General features: G+C 38.3%; 3 protein-coding genes, 1 long non-coding RNA gene and 1 pseudogene across 5 annotated transcripts; 3 read left to right on the top strand and 2 right to left on the bottom strand.

Moving 5' to 3' along the window:
* Positions 1 to 407: 407 nt before the first annotated feature.
* LOC149404894 (uncharacterized) lies at positions 408 to 2,259 on the bottom strand. Its single transcript, XM_089607717.1, has 3 exons — positions 1,803 to 2,259; positions 1,305 to 1,636; positions 408 to 743 (listed from the first exon to the last, which is right to left on the bottom strand). Exons 1-3 carry the CDS (start codon positions 2,257 to 2,259, stop codon positions 408 to 410), a joined length of 1,125 nt encoding a protein of 374 aa, XP_089463843.1.
* Positions 2,260 to 3,691: 1,432 nt separating this feature from the next.
* LOC149404895 (glycine cleavage system H protein 3, mitochondrial-like) lies at positions 3,692 to 6,026 on the top strand. Its single transcript, XM_089606499.1, has 4 exons — positions 3,692 to 3,926; positions 4,040 to 4,128; positions 5,032 to 5,202; positions 5,624 to 6,026. Exons 1-4 carry the CDS (start codon positions 3,824 to 3,826, stop codon positions 5,747 to 5,749), a joined length of 489 nt encoding a protein of 162 aa, XP_089462625.1. The 5' UTR covers positions 3,692 to 3,823; the 3' UTR covers positions 5,750 to 6,026.
* A 29-nt stretch (positions 6,027 to 6,055) lies between these two features.
* Positions 6,056 to 7,246, bottom strand: LOC149404896 (uncharacterized). Its single transcript, XM_089607718.1, has 3 exons — positions 7,026 to 7,246; positions 6,595 to 6,875; positions 6,056 to 6,441 (listed from the first exon to the last, which is right to left on the bottom strand). Exons 1-3 carry the CDS (start codon positions 7,244 to 7,246, stop codon positions 6,056 to 6,058), a joined length of 888 nt encoding a protein of 295 aa, XP_089463844.1.
* A 7,540-nt stretch (positions 7,247 to 14,786) lies between these two features.
* LOC149404897 (histone deacetylase 19 pseudogene) lies at positions 14,787 to 15,957 on the top strand (annotated as a pseudogene). Its single transcript, XR_016295560.1, has 2 exons — positions 14,787 to 15,411; positions 15,505 to 15,957. The product of XR_016295560.1 is annotated as a histone deacetylase 19 pseudogene (transcript).
* A 113-nt stretch (positions 15,958 to 16,070) lies between these two features.
* LOC149404898 (uncharacterized) lies at positions 16,071 to 16,630 on the top strand. Its single transcript, XR_016295373.1, has 3 exons — positions 16,071 to 16,277; positions 16,384 to 16,458; positions 16,551 to 16,630. It is a non-coding gene; the product is annotated as an uncharacterized LOC149404898 (long non-coding RNA).
* The last annotated feature ends 889 nt before the right edge of the window (positions 16,631 to 17,519 follow it).

Raw genomic sequence — 17,519 nt, forward strand, 5'->3', positions numbered from 1 at the left:
CCGACATCTTTCCACACAACTTGCATTAAAAAATAAAGCCAACATATAACGTATCAATAAATACTATTAGCCATTGAGCACTTTTGTTAAAAAAACCATTGTACATGGTTAATTGTACCAAGTTTCCTGTAAGTAAATCATATTAACCCCGACAGTTAATTGTATTAACCATTTCCAAAAATTAACAAACCATTGTACAACTTAATGAATCCATAAAGCTCTACAAGATAATATGGAAAATATCAAATGATTAAGAAATGCCATATCAACAAGTTCAAAAATCAAACTTAATTGGACATCAATGTAGAAAATTTGTGTGCTGAAATTTAGTCCATTAGACACGTTCGCTTGTTGTGGCCATTTCGGCCGCATTTTCCGCAGTGTAGCTTTTTCAAATTCTCCGAAGCTTATTTGTACCTTGTCTTCTTCGGTCTCCCAGCCTTTGCCCTAATATTCGGAGCTTTAATTGAGTCTTTAAGCTCTTGGGGGACATTCCATCGCGACCTATCTTCGATTGGGTACAAGCTTCCGGCATAAGTCGCTACAAAATATTCTCTGGTGTAATAAGGCGATACAAAAGACAGAGGATTCATTTTTTTCTTCCACATAGTAGCTATAGCATGAGAACAAGGGAACTCGTCCAATTGCCAATAGTAACACGTGCATGTTCTATTAGCTAAATTTACAGTTTCATTTACTCCGTTATCAACCACTTCGAGATCATGCATGTTTATGGGTATGACCTGCAAGTAATAAATATAATAAATTAACAAACAAAGGAAAAATAATTAATATCAACTTGTATAGAAAATGACAGAAATTCTGTTAGTAAATATTATTTACGTACTAGTAAATAATATTTACTATAAATATTTGTGACTGATCTTACAAAAGCAAATGTATTGCAAAGGTACGCTAGTAGTAAACTCACCGACATACAGCGAGCATTGTCCTCATTTGTCAACAAAATCTCAAAAGCTCTAGGAGTAAGAGATGTCGTCATAGAATTCCCAAAATCAGTGCGCTCATAAAACCATTTTTGGAGTATATTTCTAAGCTCAATAATTAATTATGATACAAGACAACCCCTTGCTTCTTATCGAGATATTGGTTGTCATCAAATTGTAGCGCCGTCCAGGGAAGAGCGAACGAGACCATCTCTTCGGATCCGCATCCTCTAAATATTTCTTGATGCGAGGATCTATTTTGTTCAAGAGACTCAAATATTTCTCATACTCGGACACCGTATACGCCTTTGCACACCTTATGAAAAAGGGTGCAATTGCACTGTGATGAAAATTAACCTTTAAGTTGCTCAATAAGTGTTGCATACACGCTGCGATTTTTGCTTCAAGAAATACACTAGAAACAGCCTTCGCAGTCGATTTATGCCTATCTGAAATTACAACCATCGACTCATGCACGCCTATGGCCTCTTTCAACTTGAGAAAGAACCACTCCCACGACAAGTCATTTTCTGAATCGACTATGGCATATCCTATCGGGAAGATATGGTTATTCCCATCCATTACCGAAGCAATAAGCAAACTCCCGCCATACTTCATTTTTAGATGGGTTCCGTCAACCGAGATTACAGGACGACAATATTTCCAACCCGAGATTGATGCTCCTAATGCTATGAAAAAATACATGAATTCTCTAATCGAATTGACATGATAATCGGTATAAATGTACCTAATAAACCAACAGTAAATCTATTAGTTAATCTGATTAACTATTGTGTCAATATTATTTAATGTTACAACCACGAGATACATATTGATATAAATGAAGAATGGTACCTGGATTCTTGGACTTCATCATATCTCCAATGTAAGGAAGCAAAGAATAAGCCTCCTTCGGGGATCTTCTAATCTCCTTAAGGGCCATATGACGGGATTTCCATGCCTTGTAATAGGAAATATCGACTTGTAAGTCCGTCCTTGCTGTTGAAATGATGTCTTTTGGAGTAATGTGATCAGCACATACTTTCTCTAAATTACTTTTTAAGCAATGGCTAATCAAAGATGATGATGCTTGTCGGTGATCATTAGACAATATATTCAACCGATGGTCAACCCTGTGCACGTTCGAATATTTGCGTACGGTCCAAAAGCCCATATCTTTAGACGAGACAGCGTTTATCATCCAATTGCAAGAACTAACAGAGCAAATCAGATTGTAGCGAGACGTAGATGGCCTAGCAACTTTGAACTCAAAGTTATTTGAAATAGCCAATAATTGCATGACTTTGATCATGTGTTCTTTCTTCATGAAAATTGAACCCTCGCCAAAGACTAATGATGATGTAAATTTATCAAAATTTACATTATCAACGATACCCAGATCTTTGGAAAAGCCAACTATAATAAAAAAAACGTTAATCAGTGAAAATTCATAAACTACGCAAATATTTACAGTTCCCCGTTCGATAGTAAATATTATTTACCATTTGAAAAAAGCAACATACCTGTCTCAGATTTGGCTAACGATTCCATGATTCAAATCTAGACACAGAATATATATTCCAACGAAGTCGATTCTGAACAATATAAGAAAATCTACAAAAACGATGATCCTAAACATCTATTCCAACGAAGTCAATTCTGAATATCCTGGTTGCAAATCACAGGAAAATCATGGAATCAATTAAAAAAAGCTAATTCAAACCTGTAGAAGAAATAGGAAAACGCAAATCCAAGGAAGAAACTAGAAATCGCCGCCGTGAGATTGCAAATAGCCTCTTGTCTTCTCGTTCCGAGCTCTGGAAGAAAAAATCGCCGTGAGATTGATCGGAGGAACGAAATGAGAGGAAGAGAGTTAGTTAAAACAGTTTAAATGAAGGGTAATTTTGGAAGAATGAAAAATATGGGCTATTTCCCTAAATAAATAGATAGTTTAGCTACAATTAGCCTTCTTATAGCTAAATAAATAGATAGTTTAGCTATAAGAAGGCTAATTGTTTACAAATCTCTAAAATTTATTACTGTTTGTACTACCGTTAATAAGATTTACTATTCTTTTTTATTACCGTTAATGAGATTTATTATTTTTCTTGTTACGGTTAATATTATTTACTCTGACATTTAATAATATTGACCCTTAAGGGTATTATTGGAATATTGAAATGTTATTTTAACAAATTGACTACTTTCTTAAATATCTTATTAGTTGGGCTATAATTTTAAAGCATGGGGTTGTTTGGGCTAGTTACTTAGTTCGCCCCAAAAAAATGAAAACAATGAAAAAATGGCGAGAAAATAGTTGAGGGTAATTTTGTAAAAAAAAATTATCCTCTGTTTGTTAATATAAACGCCAAATTTTGAATTTTTGTTGAATTTTGGAAGGTGAGTTTTAATTATTAATATAAATGTCAAAATTTCTTGATTATTATGGCGTTTGATTGTGATTTTCGCTTGAATACCGGAGTCAACCAACCAGAGTATAGTTCATCGAGTTTGCACATTAAAAAATTTCTTTCTAATTTGTTTGCACATCTAAATTTTCAAGATTTAGAATTAAAAACCCTTTTAGATCATGCGGTGTGAGTACACGGTGTACACTAAAATTCGAAGTAAATAACGTAACATTTACATGACCAAGTCTGTAACTAATTCTTTTTTTCTTAAAAAAAAAAGGTATAGGCGTGTGTGCCGTTGGAAGTCTTAGGATGAGGCTTTTGTTTCTCACCATACATCAAAGATAAAACCAAAAGAACTTCATATAAACCCTCTCTTTTTCCTCTCTCTATCGTCTCCTCAGTTCAATAAAAAGAAAAAAGAAAAGAAAGAAGAACCAGACAGAGAGAAAAAGAAAAGAAGTGATGGCACTGAGAATGTGGGCTTCTTCTACAGCCAGTGCTCTCAAACTCTCTTCCAAGGCCAATCTATCTCCTGCTTTATCTCTTTCTAGATGCTTCTCTTCTGGTAATTAACACTCCTCGCTTATACCATATGTGTATGCAATGTAATGTGTGTCACAATTTCTGCTAATTTATTTTGAGGATTTTTGTATTTTGTATATATATTTTTTTTGGCAGTTTTGGACGGTTTGAAATACGCATCGTCGCATGAGTGGGTGAAACATGAAGGCTCTGTGGCCACTGTTGGTATCACTGACCATGCTCAGGTCAGTTCACTTAGTTATTTCATTTATAAATTTGGTGTTCATTATATATTAATTTTTCTATTATACTATCTTGCTATATATCACATAACCAAGATAAATATTTAATTCATTGGTAAATAAAGACATTTTTTAGGCTTTAAGAGTTGTTTGTCTAATTTCCTAATCAATGTCAACTTTGTGACTAGTTCACTAATAGTTATGCTTAGGTGACTACATATCTTCTGGCTCCATTTAAGTTAGCTCAATTAGTAGCTACTCAAATAAGGCTTAGGGGTACTCAATTTCGACTAAAATATATTAAGCTAGAAATTTCTTAACGGACGGAAGACTTTCAGCTATTAGCGGCCGGAAATCCGTCCTATTAGAAGTGGAGTTTCCGGTTCAAAGACTGAAACTTCTACTTTTGGTAAAAAAAAAAATCAAAATACTTTTTTAATTCAATTTTGCAAAATAATTATAAAAAAAATTTCTAGTTTTTGGGGGCCGTTCGATCTCCAATGGTCCATTTTTTTTTTAAAATTTAAAATAAAATAAAGGAAGGTTCCGGTTCACTTATGGAGCTGGAAGTTCTATTCCATTAGTTACCAGAACGGTACTTCCGATGGCAGAAGTAAATGCCCCGAAACCGGAAGTTTCGGCTTCTTCCGGTTCCGGTGCCCAAGGTTAGGCTAGATGCGAGAATTTTTTTTTTTTTATTATTTGAATTTGTGCAAAAAATATTATTTATCTCAGTCTAAGGGAAAATTTTGGGAAATGCCTAAATAATTTGTCTAATTTGTCAAAGCGCACGAATCTAATCTTTTTTAGGAACATATAGAGAGATAATTGAGTTATTATGGTAGAGGCGTTTATCAATGGAACTTCTTAAGATTAAAAATAAAATAAGTTTTAATATATTTGTAGGACCATCTTGGAGAAGTGGTGTTTGTGGAGCTGCCTCAAGAGGGATCTTCCGTGTCAAAAGGTTCGTCCTTCGGAGCGGTGGAGAGTGTGAAAGCAACGAGTGACATTAACTCTCCGATCTCCGGCGAGGTTGTTGAGATCAACTCAAAGCTCACCGAGTCACCAGGAATGGTAAATAATATGAATTATTTACTACTATGACGTCATTTCTGAATAACTGCATTATAGGTTTTACACTAATAATACTGAAACCTTCCTTCAATAGTTTGATCTCTGGCAGTTCAGACCCAATTTCAGTTTTTTTTTTCAAGTTACTTTTTTACTCCCTAGGGCAAACCTTGTAGCCAAAGAAAGAAAGAAAAAAAAATGACCGCAAATTTAACTTTTTGTTTTTTGTTTTTTTGTTATGGTCATTAGAAGGAGATTAAATTTGAATGTCATATCTAGAAAGCAATGGTAACTCATTATCACAAATGAAAATTGAATTTTTCAGTTTTTTAATTTTTATCATCAACAAAAAAATAAATTAGTTCCTTGAATGGTCTCTAAATTTTGCCTTTGTTACACATTTTATTGTGGTACTTTATTGAAGATCAACTCAAGCCCATATGAAGGTGGATGGATGATCAAGGTGAAGCCAAGCGATCCTTCAGAATTGGAGTCGTTGATGGGTTCCAAAGAATATACCAAATTCTGTGAGGAAGAAGATGGTCATTAGTATTAATCTTAAAAAATGAATTCTTCTTGGAAATCAAATATACCTTTTGCTTCACAAGAAAATAAAAAGAAGGAAGAAGGAGAAGAAGCATAAGAAATCAATCATCTTGGATGCTAACTGATTTCCGAAGACTATTTGTAATTTGCGAAGATTCTTTCTTTTCAAAAACTACCTAAAAAAAAATGTGCCTTTGATTTCCCTTTTTGCTTTCTTTCTCTTGTGAAAATATTATTTCCTCTTGATGTAAAGTAAATTTCATGGTTTTCTATTTTTTTTTTTTTTTTTGATAAAAGGGTGTGCATTTTATTAAAATAAATGTAAATCTGCTAAAGCAGCAGTTACAACAGTCGGAGGGGCTAAAAAGGTCCAAGTAGCAGTAGAAGCAAAGTTTAGAGCATAGTTAGCCAGTAAATGAGCTGGATTGTTGTTAGCTCTAGGACAAAAAGAAAAGGAGCAAGAAGAGAAAGAAGCAGCAAGCTTCCGGATATCATCTGTAACAAGGCCCAACTCAGTCGTCGGGGAGGCAGCAATGGTGATGAGATGAATCACTGTGAGGCAGTCTGAAAGAACAGAGATGTGATTGATGTTTTGGTCTTTAGCTATCTTGATACCGTGCAAAATTGCAGTAGCTTCGGCGATGTCGGGGGCGAGAACTACGGGGGTTTGGGCGATGTGAGAGACGGTAATTGCACCTGTGTTGTCACGGAGAAGAACACCGATTCCGCAGCGGTTCCGACGAGAACAAACAGCAGCGTCGACGTTGATTTAGATTTTGTCATTGTTGAGTCGCGGAAACTTGTAAGGGATCGTTGCAGCAGCAGAGGCTTGAGGCTGGTCCGGCGGACGTAGCTCGTCGAGAAGTTGAGAGGTCCAATCTATGAGAAAGCGAGGGTCGAGTCGCGGTTGGCCGTTGAGGACCTTGTTGCGATAAGTCCACCGAGACCAAGAGAAGGCAGCGAAGAGACGGAATGATTCCTGGTTGAGACGATCGGCAGCAGCAAGAAGGAAGCCAATTATATCTGATGTGTAGCGCGGGTCGATGGCGTGGTCGAGGTCGCAACTTTGCCAGGGAGAAAAAGCATCGGGACATGTCCAAATGGCGTGGACAACTGTTTCTGGAGCAGATCTGCAAAAGGGGCACACACGGTCAGTAGTAATTTTCTTTTTGGAGAGGACATCGTTTGTAGGGAGGAATCCATGGCTTAGTTTCCAAAGGAAAATTTTAATTTTGGGGATGAGCTTGAGCCTCCACAACGTTTTCCACCAAGACACTGACGGGTTTGAGCTAGATGGGCATGATAGTTTTTTGTGGTTGTAGGCAAGTTGGTATCCACTCTTGACCGTGAATTCTCCATCTCGTGTGTAATGCCAACGGAGCCGATCGATGGCATTGGATTTGGGGCAGGGAATGCTAAGGATGAGACTAGCATCATCGGGCTGGAAAACCGCATCAATGAAGTCGATATCCTTCTCGCCATTTCCCCGACGAAGGTCCATAACTCGGGTATCATCTGGGATGTAAGGAACTTCTATGAGTTTGAAAGAAGGGGCCCGAGGAATCCACTTATCATGAAGAACTCTTATATTTTCTCCATTCCCAACTCGCCACCGTGATCCGGAAAGAATAAGGTCACGGCCCCAAAGAAGACTATGCCAAAGAAAGGATCCTCGACGGTGGGTTTTGGCTTGGGTGAAGGGCTGATTGGGGAAGTAGCAAGCTTTGAGAATGCCGAAGGTAAGAGAATTGGGATTTCGGATGAGTCTCCAAGCTTGTTTGGCAAGGAGGGCTTGGTTAAAAGCTTCAAGGTCACGAAATCCAAGACCTCCGTCAATTTTGTTCTTACAAAGGAATCGCCATTTGCACCAGTGAATTTTCTTTTTTTCCTCAGTAGAACCCCACCAAAATCGAGCTATAAGGCGGTGTATTTCGGTTAGAAGGCTTTTTGGGAGACGGAAACAACTCATCGCATAGCTTGGTATAGCTTGAACAATGGATTTAATGAGGACTTCTTTGCCGGCTTGAGAGAAAAGGGAAGATTTCCAGCCCCTCAATTTATTCCAAACACGGTCTTTTATGTGGGAGAAAAGGGTTTTTTTCCCCATCCAGCGAAAGCGGGGAGACCAAGATATTTTTCATGGCAAGGGACAATGCGAACGCAAAGAGTGGAGGCTATGGCAATTTGGTGATCAATATTGACTGATTTTCCGAAGCAAATCTCAGATTTGTCGAAGTTTATTTCTTGGCCCGAAATAGCGGAGTATGTGTTTAAGGTGTCTCGGAGAATAATGTATTCACTATTTGTGGCTTTGAAAAAAACGAGACTATCGTCAGCAAATAGGAGATGGGAAATTTGTGGGTTTGTGGGTCCGAATGAGAGGCCTTGAATTTGGTTGAGAGTTTGGACTTCATGGAGAAGGGAGGAGAGGCCTTCGGCGCAAAAAAGAAAGAGAAATGGTGAGAGGGGATCACCTTGTCGTAAACCTCGGGTAGGGGTGATATTGCCATATATAGAGCCGTTGAGGACGAAGGAGTAGGTCACCGTTGTGATACAATTCGTGATTTTAAGTATCCAACGGTCATCGTAGCCTAACTGCCGCATTATAGCTTCGATGAATGACCACTCGACACGATCAAAGGCTTTGGAAAGGTCAAGTTTGAGGGCAGCCATATCCCCGTTTCCGAATCGACCAAGTCTCATCGTGTGTAAAGCTTCAAATCCGATAATTGCGTTGTCAAATATTTGTCGGCCTTGGACGAAGGTGGATTGGGTATCGGAGATAGTGGAAGGCAAAGTTGGTTTGAGTCGGTTGGCTAGGCAGGAGGATATGGTTTTGTATATCACCGAACAAAGACTAATGGGCCGGAGGTCTTTCATTTGAGTAGGTTTGGCTTTTTTTGGGATGAGGCTGATGAGGGTGTGATTTATTTCCTTGGCCGACCAATCATCATTTAGAACACCTAGGCAGACTCGTGTGAAGAGGTTGCCAAAAGTGTCCCAATGTTTTTGGAAAAAGCTTGCTGGAAAGCCATCGATGCCTGGGGCTTTATGTGGAGACATATTGAAGAGGGCTTTTCGGATTTCGTCGGGTTCGAAGGGTTGAAGAAGTATCTCATTTGTTGTTGAGGAAATTTTTGTAGGGATGCAATCAAGGATGGCAGCTGTTATGGATTTTGAGGGATTAGAGGAGCGGTAAATGGTTTGGAAATAATGGGATATTACCTTTGAGGTGGTGTGAGGTTGATCCTGCCAATTACCATCAGAATCGAAGAGGCCGGAGATCGTGTTCTTCTTTTGTCGTTGTGTGGCCTTTCGGTGGAAGAAGCGAGAGTTACGATCACCGTGTTTGAGCCATGTGGCGCGACTTCTTTGGCGCCAATATCTCTCTTCTTTATCAAGGAGCGTGTTGAGGAGCTTTTCCTCACGATGAAATGTATTGACCGTGTCGGGGCTGAGGTTTGTGCTTGCAGAAGCTAGCTTATCTTTCTGACTCCTTATCGAATTTTGGAGGGCACGAAATTTTTCGTGGTTCCATTTTCGAAGGGTAGTTTCATAGCCCGACAACACCCTCGTCCACTCCTGTAAGGGGTTTGAAGCCTCATAGAGGAGGTTGGTGTCTCGTATAAGCTGCTCGTAATCGGGATCATCAGCCCACGCGTCTTCATAGTGAAAGCGACGATGGTGGGTCTTTGAGCGTTGGTCTTGGAGTTTCAGCCCATTGCAATGAAGAACAATGAGAGCATGATTTGACGACCAAAAGTTCAGGTGGCTGACCGCGGCCTGAGGGTATTGAGTCTTCCAAGAGGTGGTTGCAAGGAATCGATCAAGTCGCTCTTGAATCAAATCCTCGCCGGAAGAGCGGAACCAAGTGAATGAATCATGGCTCGGGCCAAGGTCTTGAAGGCTGCAATCATCAATAGCATTGTTGAAATTGTCCATTTGGTATTGGGGTCTTGAGCAGCCACCTCGTTTTTCTTCAGGATGAGAGAGCTCGTTGAAGTCGCCGCCACAGATCCAAGGTCCGTCAAAGAGGTGACAAAGACGGCGAAGAAGAGTCCATGTGTGGTGTAAAGCCATATTTTGTGCTAAACGAGCTCAAATATAAAAAATCCAAAGAATATGGCAAAACGTATAGAAATTTAGGGATATGGACTCTCTCATGTGTGATGCGTTTGTAAAGAACAAATAAATGAAAATAAAAGTTGGGTCCTCTTTAAATTTGTTTACGTTGAAAGAACCTTAGTGTGTTTGGTTGGAATCCGGATCATCTGTTACATTCCCAGGTATCTTAAGATTATCTTGTTTTGTGTGAATTAATATTAAAAAAATTCTCAAGATTACTTAGATAATGAGATTAACTTATAATGAAATAATTCTAATATCACTAAAAGATGGTTTTCAGAGTGAAGAAAAAAAAAATCTATTTTATTTTATATATAATGTACGTACATTGTTTTTAAAAGCAGTATATATATATATATATATATATATATATATATATATATATATATTATCTTATATATCATATATATATATTTATATATTTACATGTATCAACTTAAAAAGTAAGTACATATGTATATATATATGTTGTTACTTTGAAATTATTGTTTTTGTATTTTTGGCAAAATTGATGTTCGGGAACCGGACGGGAACCGGTCCGGTTCCCCCTTTTTTGAACTCCCCGGCACCGGAACCACCAAAATCGGAAGTTTCCGGTGGTTCCGGGGGAACCGGACCGGGAACCAGTGAGGAACTCGGTTCTCACTTCCCGGTCCGGTTCACTTAAAAAAAAAAAAACCGGCTATAAAAATCCGGATTCCCCTAAAATGTGGTCATTTGGGTCGGTTTGATCTAGACAACTTTCCGCCGTGAGCCAAGCATTTTTTTCCCAGATCCCGCTCGGATCCCGCCAAACCGCCACCTTCCCGACGCGAGCACAGCCATTTCCTCCCAGATCCCGTCGGATCCCGCCTTTTCCGGTGAGGTTCGCGTCGTTTTTAAGTTTTTTTTGATGATTTTGAGTTTAAATCTTGAAATTTCAAGATCAAACTTCCAAAAATAGGGTTTTAATTTTTTGCAGGTATATGAGAAGAAGAAGAACTCGGGAGTGAAGAGAGAAGAAATAGAGAGGATTTGTATAGTAAATTAATAATCTTAAATGGTTTTTCATTTCTCATGCATGTGTCATGTCCACATTTCTTTATTATATATTTATTTAGTACTGCACTACAATGAGTACTAACTAAAATGACCTAGTGGGGATGGGCTTACGTACAAAATAAAACATAATTGGACTTTTTGTTAATTATATGGGGGAAAAATTTAGAGGTGATTATCAATCTATATATATACATATATAAATATAAATATATAGATATTTTGTATATATATATATATATATATATTTAAAATATAATTATTATATGTATCATTAAATGATATATAAATAATATTTATTTGTTATAGAATTTTTGGTTTGTACTATTGAACTTAGTTTTGGTTGTGTTTGTAATTTGGTAATGTGTTGAAACATTGTATACTATTTTTTAATTTTATGAATTTTATCCTACGTACTTTGTATGTTTTTTTGTATATATATATTTTTTTTAATAGAATTCCCCTCGGTAAATACGGTATTTGATGGTATTCCTCTACGGTAACGGTAAGTTCAACGGTACTGGTTTTCTTTTTTTTCCTGCTTTCCCCAGTATTCCTTTACGGTACCAGGGGTTACCAGTAAATTCTGAAGCTCGGAACGGTAACGGTATTTCGATCCTTAGTTGAAACATCTCTTCCATGACATGTGCTGGTTGGTAAAGTTCACGGGGAAATTGATAGCAACAATACCATTTGCTTGGCAATTACTAAACAAAACTCAAATATTGACGGACCTAGTATTCAACCATGTGAGCAAAGACAATTATACCCTCAAATATAATTTAAACAAATAAAAACAAAACTTCCCTCAATTGACACGTTCCTTTTCTAAACTTCCATCGCACGATTCGGAATCTTCACATTTGCTGATTCTCTATCTCTCTCTCTCTCTCTCTCTCAACTTCGCTCAAACCATTCGATAAAATAAAACTTCTCAAACCAACAAGACAAACCAGAGAACAAGCCTAACTCTTTCTCGTCTTCTCCATTACCCTCTTCTATCTCTCTCTCTCTCTCTCTCTCTCTCTCTCTCTCAACTTTGCTCAAACCAGACAAACCATAAAATAACCCTAACTCTCACTCATCTTCTTCATTACCCAACAAGAAATCCAAGTCGGAATCAGCGAACAACAATGACGAGAGTGAACAAATCGAAGTCAAGAGTTGAAGCTTCAGCACTAGAAGAAGTTTGACGAAGCCCTAGGCCGGCTTGGAAAATGAAGGCCGATAAGCCAACGCACGATTACGACGCGGACGCGTTCATGGTCGCGTCAGTCGCACACAATTTGAGAACCCGAGGCAAAGGAAAATCAGCCTAGGGACATCGTCAACCCAGAATTTCAAAAAGGTATGTATTACAAACCAATTTTGTGGAAAATAGCAAAAATTTGTTTGTGCATGTGGAGATTACAATTTTAGGTATTTTTCATGTTATTTGTTTGGTCATGAACTCGTTGATTTCGTGGGTCATGTTTCACGAGAATGGGCCATATTCGTGACTTATGTATCAAAAATAGTTGATTTCGGGACACAACAGTCACGAAATCCGCGATTTCGACACATCGGTCACGAACTAGTTGATTTCCTGACACATCGATTACAAACTTGTTGATGTCATGACACATCTGTCACGAACTGGTTTATTTCGTGACACATCGGTTGTGTAATTGACTTTGTTACCCTGTAACTGACTTACTTGTCATTGTTTAACGTATAATTTCTCTAACTTACATTTGTAGGGGTGGAAAAAGTGTTTTCCCAAAGAAAATATAAAAGGTTTTTAGGTTCAACTTCCACGGGGGATTGGACAGTTTCTTAACCCTTTTATGCAAGTGCAAGCAAGAGACACAAGCCCTATTTGCCGAATCATGTTTTGGACAATTTGTGGAGCAACCCAAGACAATCAAGTCGTCGTCGATCATCAATCATTTGATCCTGAGGACTGGGAGCTATAATGGCGTGCCGGAAGACAAACTCTTGTTCCAGATAAGAGGGAAGGTTCAAGAGTTTACAAAAAAGACTTCCAAGAGATCACATTTCTCAAAGTAGTTGATAACTATGGGGGCTTCAAGTTCGAGGGGTAATTTCCAAAGACAGCCTCTACTCAAAATTTTTTACAGGAAAGTACTTTAGGAGAGACTTGATCAACCAATTCTTGGAGCAAAGTAATGATTGGCCGACAGAAGTTGAGGTCAATTTCTTAAAAGTCTACATTTGGCTAATGTCCTCATGGCCGACGAGACAAAAAACAAGTCCCCGTGCTTAGAGATGATTAAGGCGGTGGAAGACGTAGATACATTCAATAGCCATCCTTGGGGCAATGTGGTATGCAAAAACCTCATTGGTGACCTATTACATAAACAAATAAATTAATATGAATAATACACCGTAAGATATTACATAAAAAAAAAATTAATATGCTAAATTAACTCTTTAATTAATTTAATTTACTGCGGACTGATGAACTATTTTTTTTATAAAATAAAATTAGGGCTAATTTTTAAAATGCGGATGATTATTTGGCTACTGGCCTAATTGCCCCTTATTTATTCCATATTCATCTATATCAACTATCATTTCAAGCATCACAAATCTAACCCTTCCAATCAAGCTATGAATCTAGGCCTTACATAGTCAAATTTAATACTAAATCATAATTCTAGAGCTAAAGAGGTGTTGGTTCATAAATACAGCCAGAACACAATCAAAATTACAACATCACAATCTATTGCGGAGCTAAACTAAACATGCCTATATAATGCTCAACTTGAAAATACGTTCAACAACCCATTTAAGATCATATAATAAACAATATCCAAGCACCACACAAGAACTAAAGTAATTAGAAGATCAAGACTGCATTGTACCATTAGCATCGCGCGGAGGAGTTGAACTAGTGGAGATTTTCCCTTTGGCCTCTGATGGAGAGAATGTGTGACGATTTGAATATACAAGAAGAGAAAAATAAATCGCCATTAATATTTCGAACAATGCTAAAGATGTCACATCCCATAACATCAATCTAAAACCCATCACTAAAAAATTGCGGTATTTGAACGATATATGCGGTATTTGCTAAAATGAATGATATATGCGGTATCGCATCACATTAATATGAATGATATATGCAGTATTTGCTAAAATAATGGCGGTGTTTGTAATACTTTTCAAAATAATTACGCTATTTACAGTGTTGTTTAAAATAATTTATGTACTTGTGGAATATTTACGATATTTTTGAAATTTGCAAAAAGACATTTGTGGAATATTCTTAGACCTCTACAGTGAACTTGCATATACACGTGGAATCCTTGCGGAGAATGCGATTTTTGAATCATTGGTTTTATGGTTTATTAGATACATAGTCTTCTTTACAGTTTTAGTTTGCCATTTGACCAATGTTTAATAAGTTTTTGGTAAATAATAAAAAAAAATTATAAAATGTTGGTTAATTAAAAATTCTTCTATTTTTATTCGGCTAATTTTTTAATTATTTGTTGATTTTAAATGTGTCAAATTTGTAGGTAAAAATTGGTTTGATTTCTAAAAATATTAATTCAAGCTTAAATTTAAATTGTTGTTTTCGTAAGGGTTTATAATATATATTTTCTAGCCCATTATTTTTTATTTGTTTTTACCTTATGCCATATACAAAAATAATGGTACGTGTGAAAGTCGGTGGATATAGGCAAAGCCACTTGAAGTGAAGTGAAGCGAATAATATATTAGATTGTCTTCTGAATTTAAAAAATAAAAATAAACAAGCTAAACCATCTTAAAAAAATAAATCGGATTCGGATTCGTGGGCATCAAGTAATAAACGACCATCCACTAACTATAAATATCATTCCCTACCCAAAAATTAGGTTATTGAACTTTTGAAATTTCCTCACGAACATACCGTCACCATATCATTCGCGTTTCTACGATCACTTGCTCAGTTTTCATCACCGAATTTCTTAGATGGGGAGCGGAGGGAATTCTCTGACGTCGAGTTCGGGAAGGGACGGCGTGAAGAGGAAGGTGTGCTATTTCTACGATCCGGAATTGGGAGACTACTATTACGCCGAAGAACACGTGATGAAGCCTCACCGCGTTCGCATGACCCACGAGCTCGTCTCCACCTTCGGCCTTCTCCCTCACATGCACCTCTTCAACCCAAAGCCGGCCACCGAGTCTGACCTCTGCCGATACCACTCCGCCGACTACGTGGCCTTCCTCCGCAGCCTCACTCCCGAGTCCCACCTCGCCGAACTACAGACTCAGCTCAACCGCTTCCACCTTGGAACTTCAGACTGCCCCGTCTTCGACGGCCTCTTCTCCTACTGTCAGTCCTACACCGGCGGCTCCGTCGGTGGGGCCGCCAACCTCAACAAAGGCCAGTGTGACGTGGCCATCAACTGGGCCGGCGGGCTCCACCACGCCAGGCGGTGCTGCGCCTCCGGATTCTGTTACATCAACGACATCGTCATCGCCATCCTCGAGCTTCTCAAGCACCACCAGGTATTGTATGATAATCAACATTCCACTTTTTACCCCTTTTTACCCCTTGTTCTAGTATTGTACGAAATTCATGTTTGTATATATGTGTCACAGCGTGTTCTGTACTTGGACATTGATGTCCACCACGGCGACGGCGTCGAAGAGGCTTTTTACACAACCGACAGAGTTATGACCGTTTCGTTCCACAAGTACGGAGATTTTTTCCCGGGGACGGGCCACATATTCGACATCGGAAAATCCCATGGAAAGTATTACTCCCTCAACGTGCCACTCGACGACGGGATCGATGACGAGAGCTATCACGCGCTGTTCAAACCCCTGATGGCAAAGGTGATGGAGGTTTTCAAGCCCGAGGCGGTGGTGCTCCAATGCGGTGCGGATTCCTTGGCCGGAGACAGATTAGGAACCTTCAATCTCACAAGCAAAGGCCACGCGGAGTGCGTCAAATACATGAGATCGTTCAACGTCCCATTGTTGCTCCTCGGCGGCGGAGGCTATACCATCACCAATGTCGCTCGATGCTGGTCCTACGAGGTACAACAATAGATCTCTTCTGTTCTTTCTATTTTTCTGTCAAATGAATAATGGTTTCCTTGTATTCACGCGATTTTTTTTCTCGTGTGTGTGTGATGCAGACCGCAGTTGTTGTGGGAGTAGATGTGGATGACCAAATATACCCACACGATTATTTAGAGTATTTCGCTCCGAATTATAGTCTTTATGTCGGCGCTAGTGATATGAAGAACATGAATACACGGAAATCACTGGATGTAATACAATCGATGCTTCTTGACTATCTTTCGAGGCTTCAGCACGTCCCCAGCGTCCAGTTTCAGGAAAGACCTCCTGATACCGAGTTTTCAGAGGTTTGTGTGTGTGTTTTATTTAATGAAATTATCACCATTAATTTAATTGATTATAGAAATATATATATCGAGTTCATGTTGAAGTCTGATGTTTCGTTATCTGCAGGCTGACGAAGATGACAATGATCCTGATGAGAAAGTGGGAGGAAGGCGATTCTGACAGAGAACTTGACGAGGAACGGTAAGTGTTGTCTGTCTTGTTTCGATTTTATATAAATACTTTTGTTTCCATTTGTATCAATCTCATTGTTGTCACAAATACCTTTTCTACAGATAGCCATACCTTTTTTGTGCGCTGATGGAGAAAACAAATGGTTACTGTGTTTGGGCGACTAGGAACAATAATGGTGAATGTCTGGAGTTTTTTACATCTCAGAAGTGAACACTTTTATTATGTGATTGTGTTGTAATGGACCAAAATGGTCTCTCTATTATAGCTCTATGTTTCTAGACAGCGTAGCTTATTTAAAAAAAAAAAAAAAAATTATTGTGTCCACAATTATTTTTAAAAATGGTCTCTATTATGGCTAGAACCAATTTTGCAAATGTTGTGTATTCTGGAACGTATGTACATGTAAGAGACTACAATCACATAAAGACTACAATCATATAATTATGTGTTACTAGAAAGCCAAGGAAAAAAAATTCAAAGCTCAACAATATGGAAACAATAGGTTTTGGGAGATGAGAATCGTTGAACTGATAATGAAACTGGCACAGAAGAAGGACGGACAAAAACCAGAGTTTGTACTTTGTAGCTATGGATAACGGAATCTATGGGAACTATAATAACGTATGAAAGGAATAGTTCAGTATATAAAATGCTCAGGCTTTGATTCCTTTGGAACTTCAGCCAAAACTAAATTCAACAAATATAGTATCACACAAAGATGACTTACTGATGATTATAAACCATAAACCAAATCTGCACAGTTAAGAAAACTCTGTATAAACGTCAACAAAGATAAAAGTCATTCATAATCCAACAACATTCACAATTCCTCGGCACTCAGGCTTTGACATCAGGAGATTGGGCATCCGAGATAGAGATCAGTTCAGAGCGGAAGTGTTCTGCCACGTCGCCGCTCGAGGCAGAAAATCCATCGAAGATAATGAAGGGGTCGAGCGAGAGGTTCGATTCCGAGGCCTTGTCGGGTACAGAGTTCGAGATCGCTATGAGCGACTCTCTTGTCAGCTCCTCCGAAACCTCCTTGTTGCAGGGTAATCCGTTATCCATAAAAC

Source organism: Urtica dioica, chromosome 2 (genome assembly GCF_054948205.1).
Source record: "Urtica dioica subsp. dioica isolate 48M chromosome 2, U.dioica_male_clone48M_v1_H2, whole genome shotgun sequence".
Lineage (NCBI taxonomy): Eukaryota > Viridiplantae > Streptophyta > Magnoliopsida > Rosales > Urticaceae > Urtica > Urtica dioica.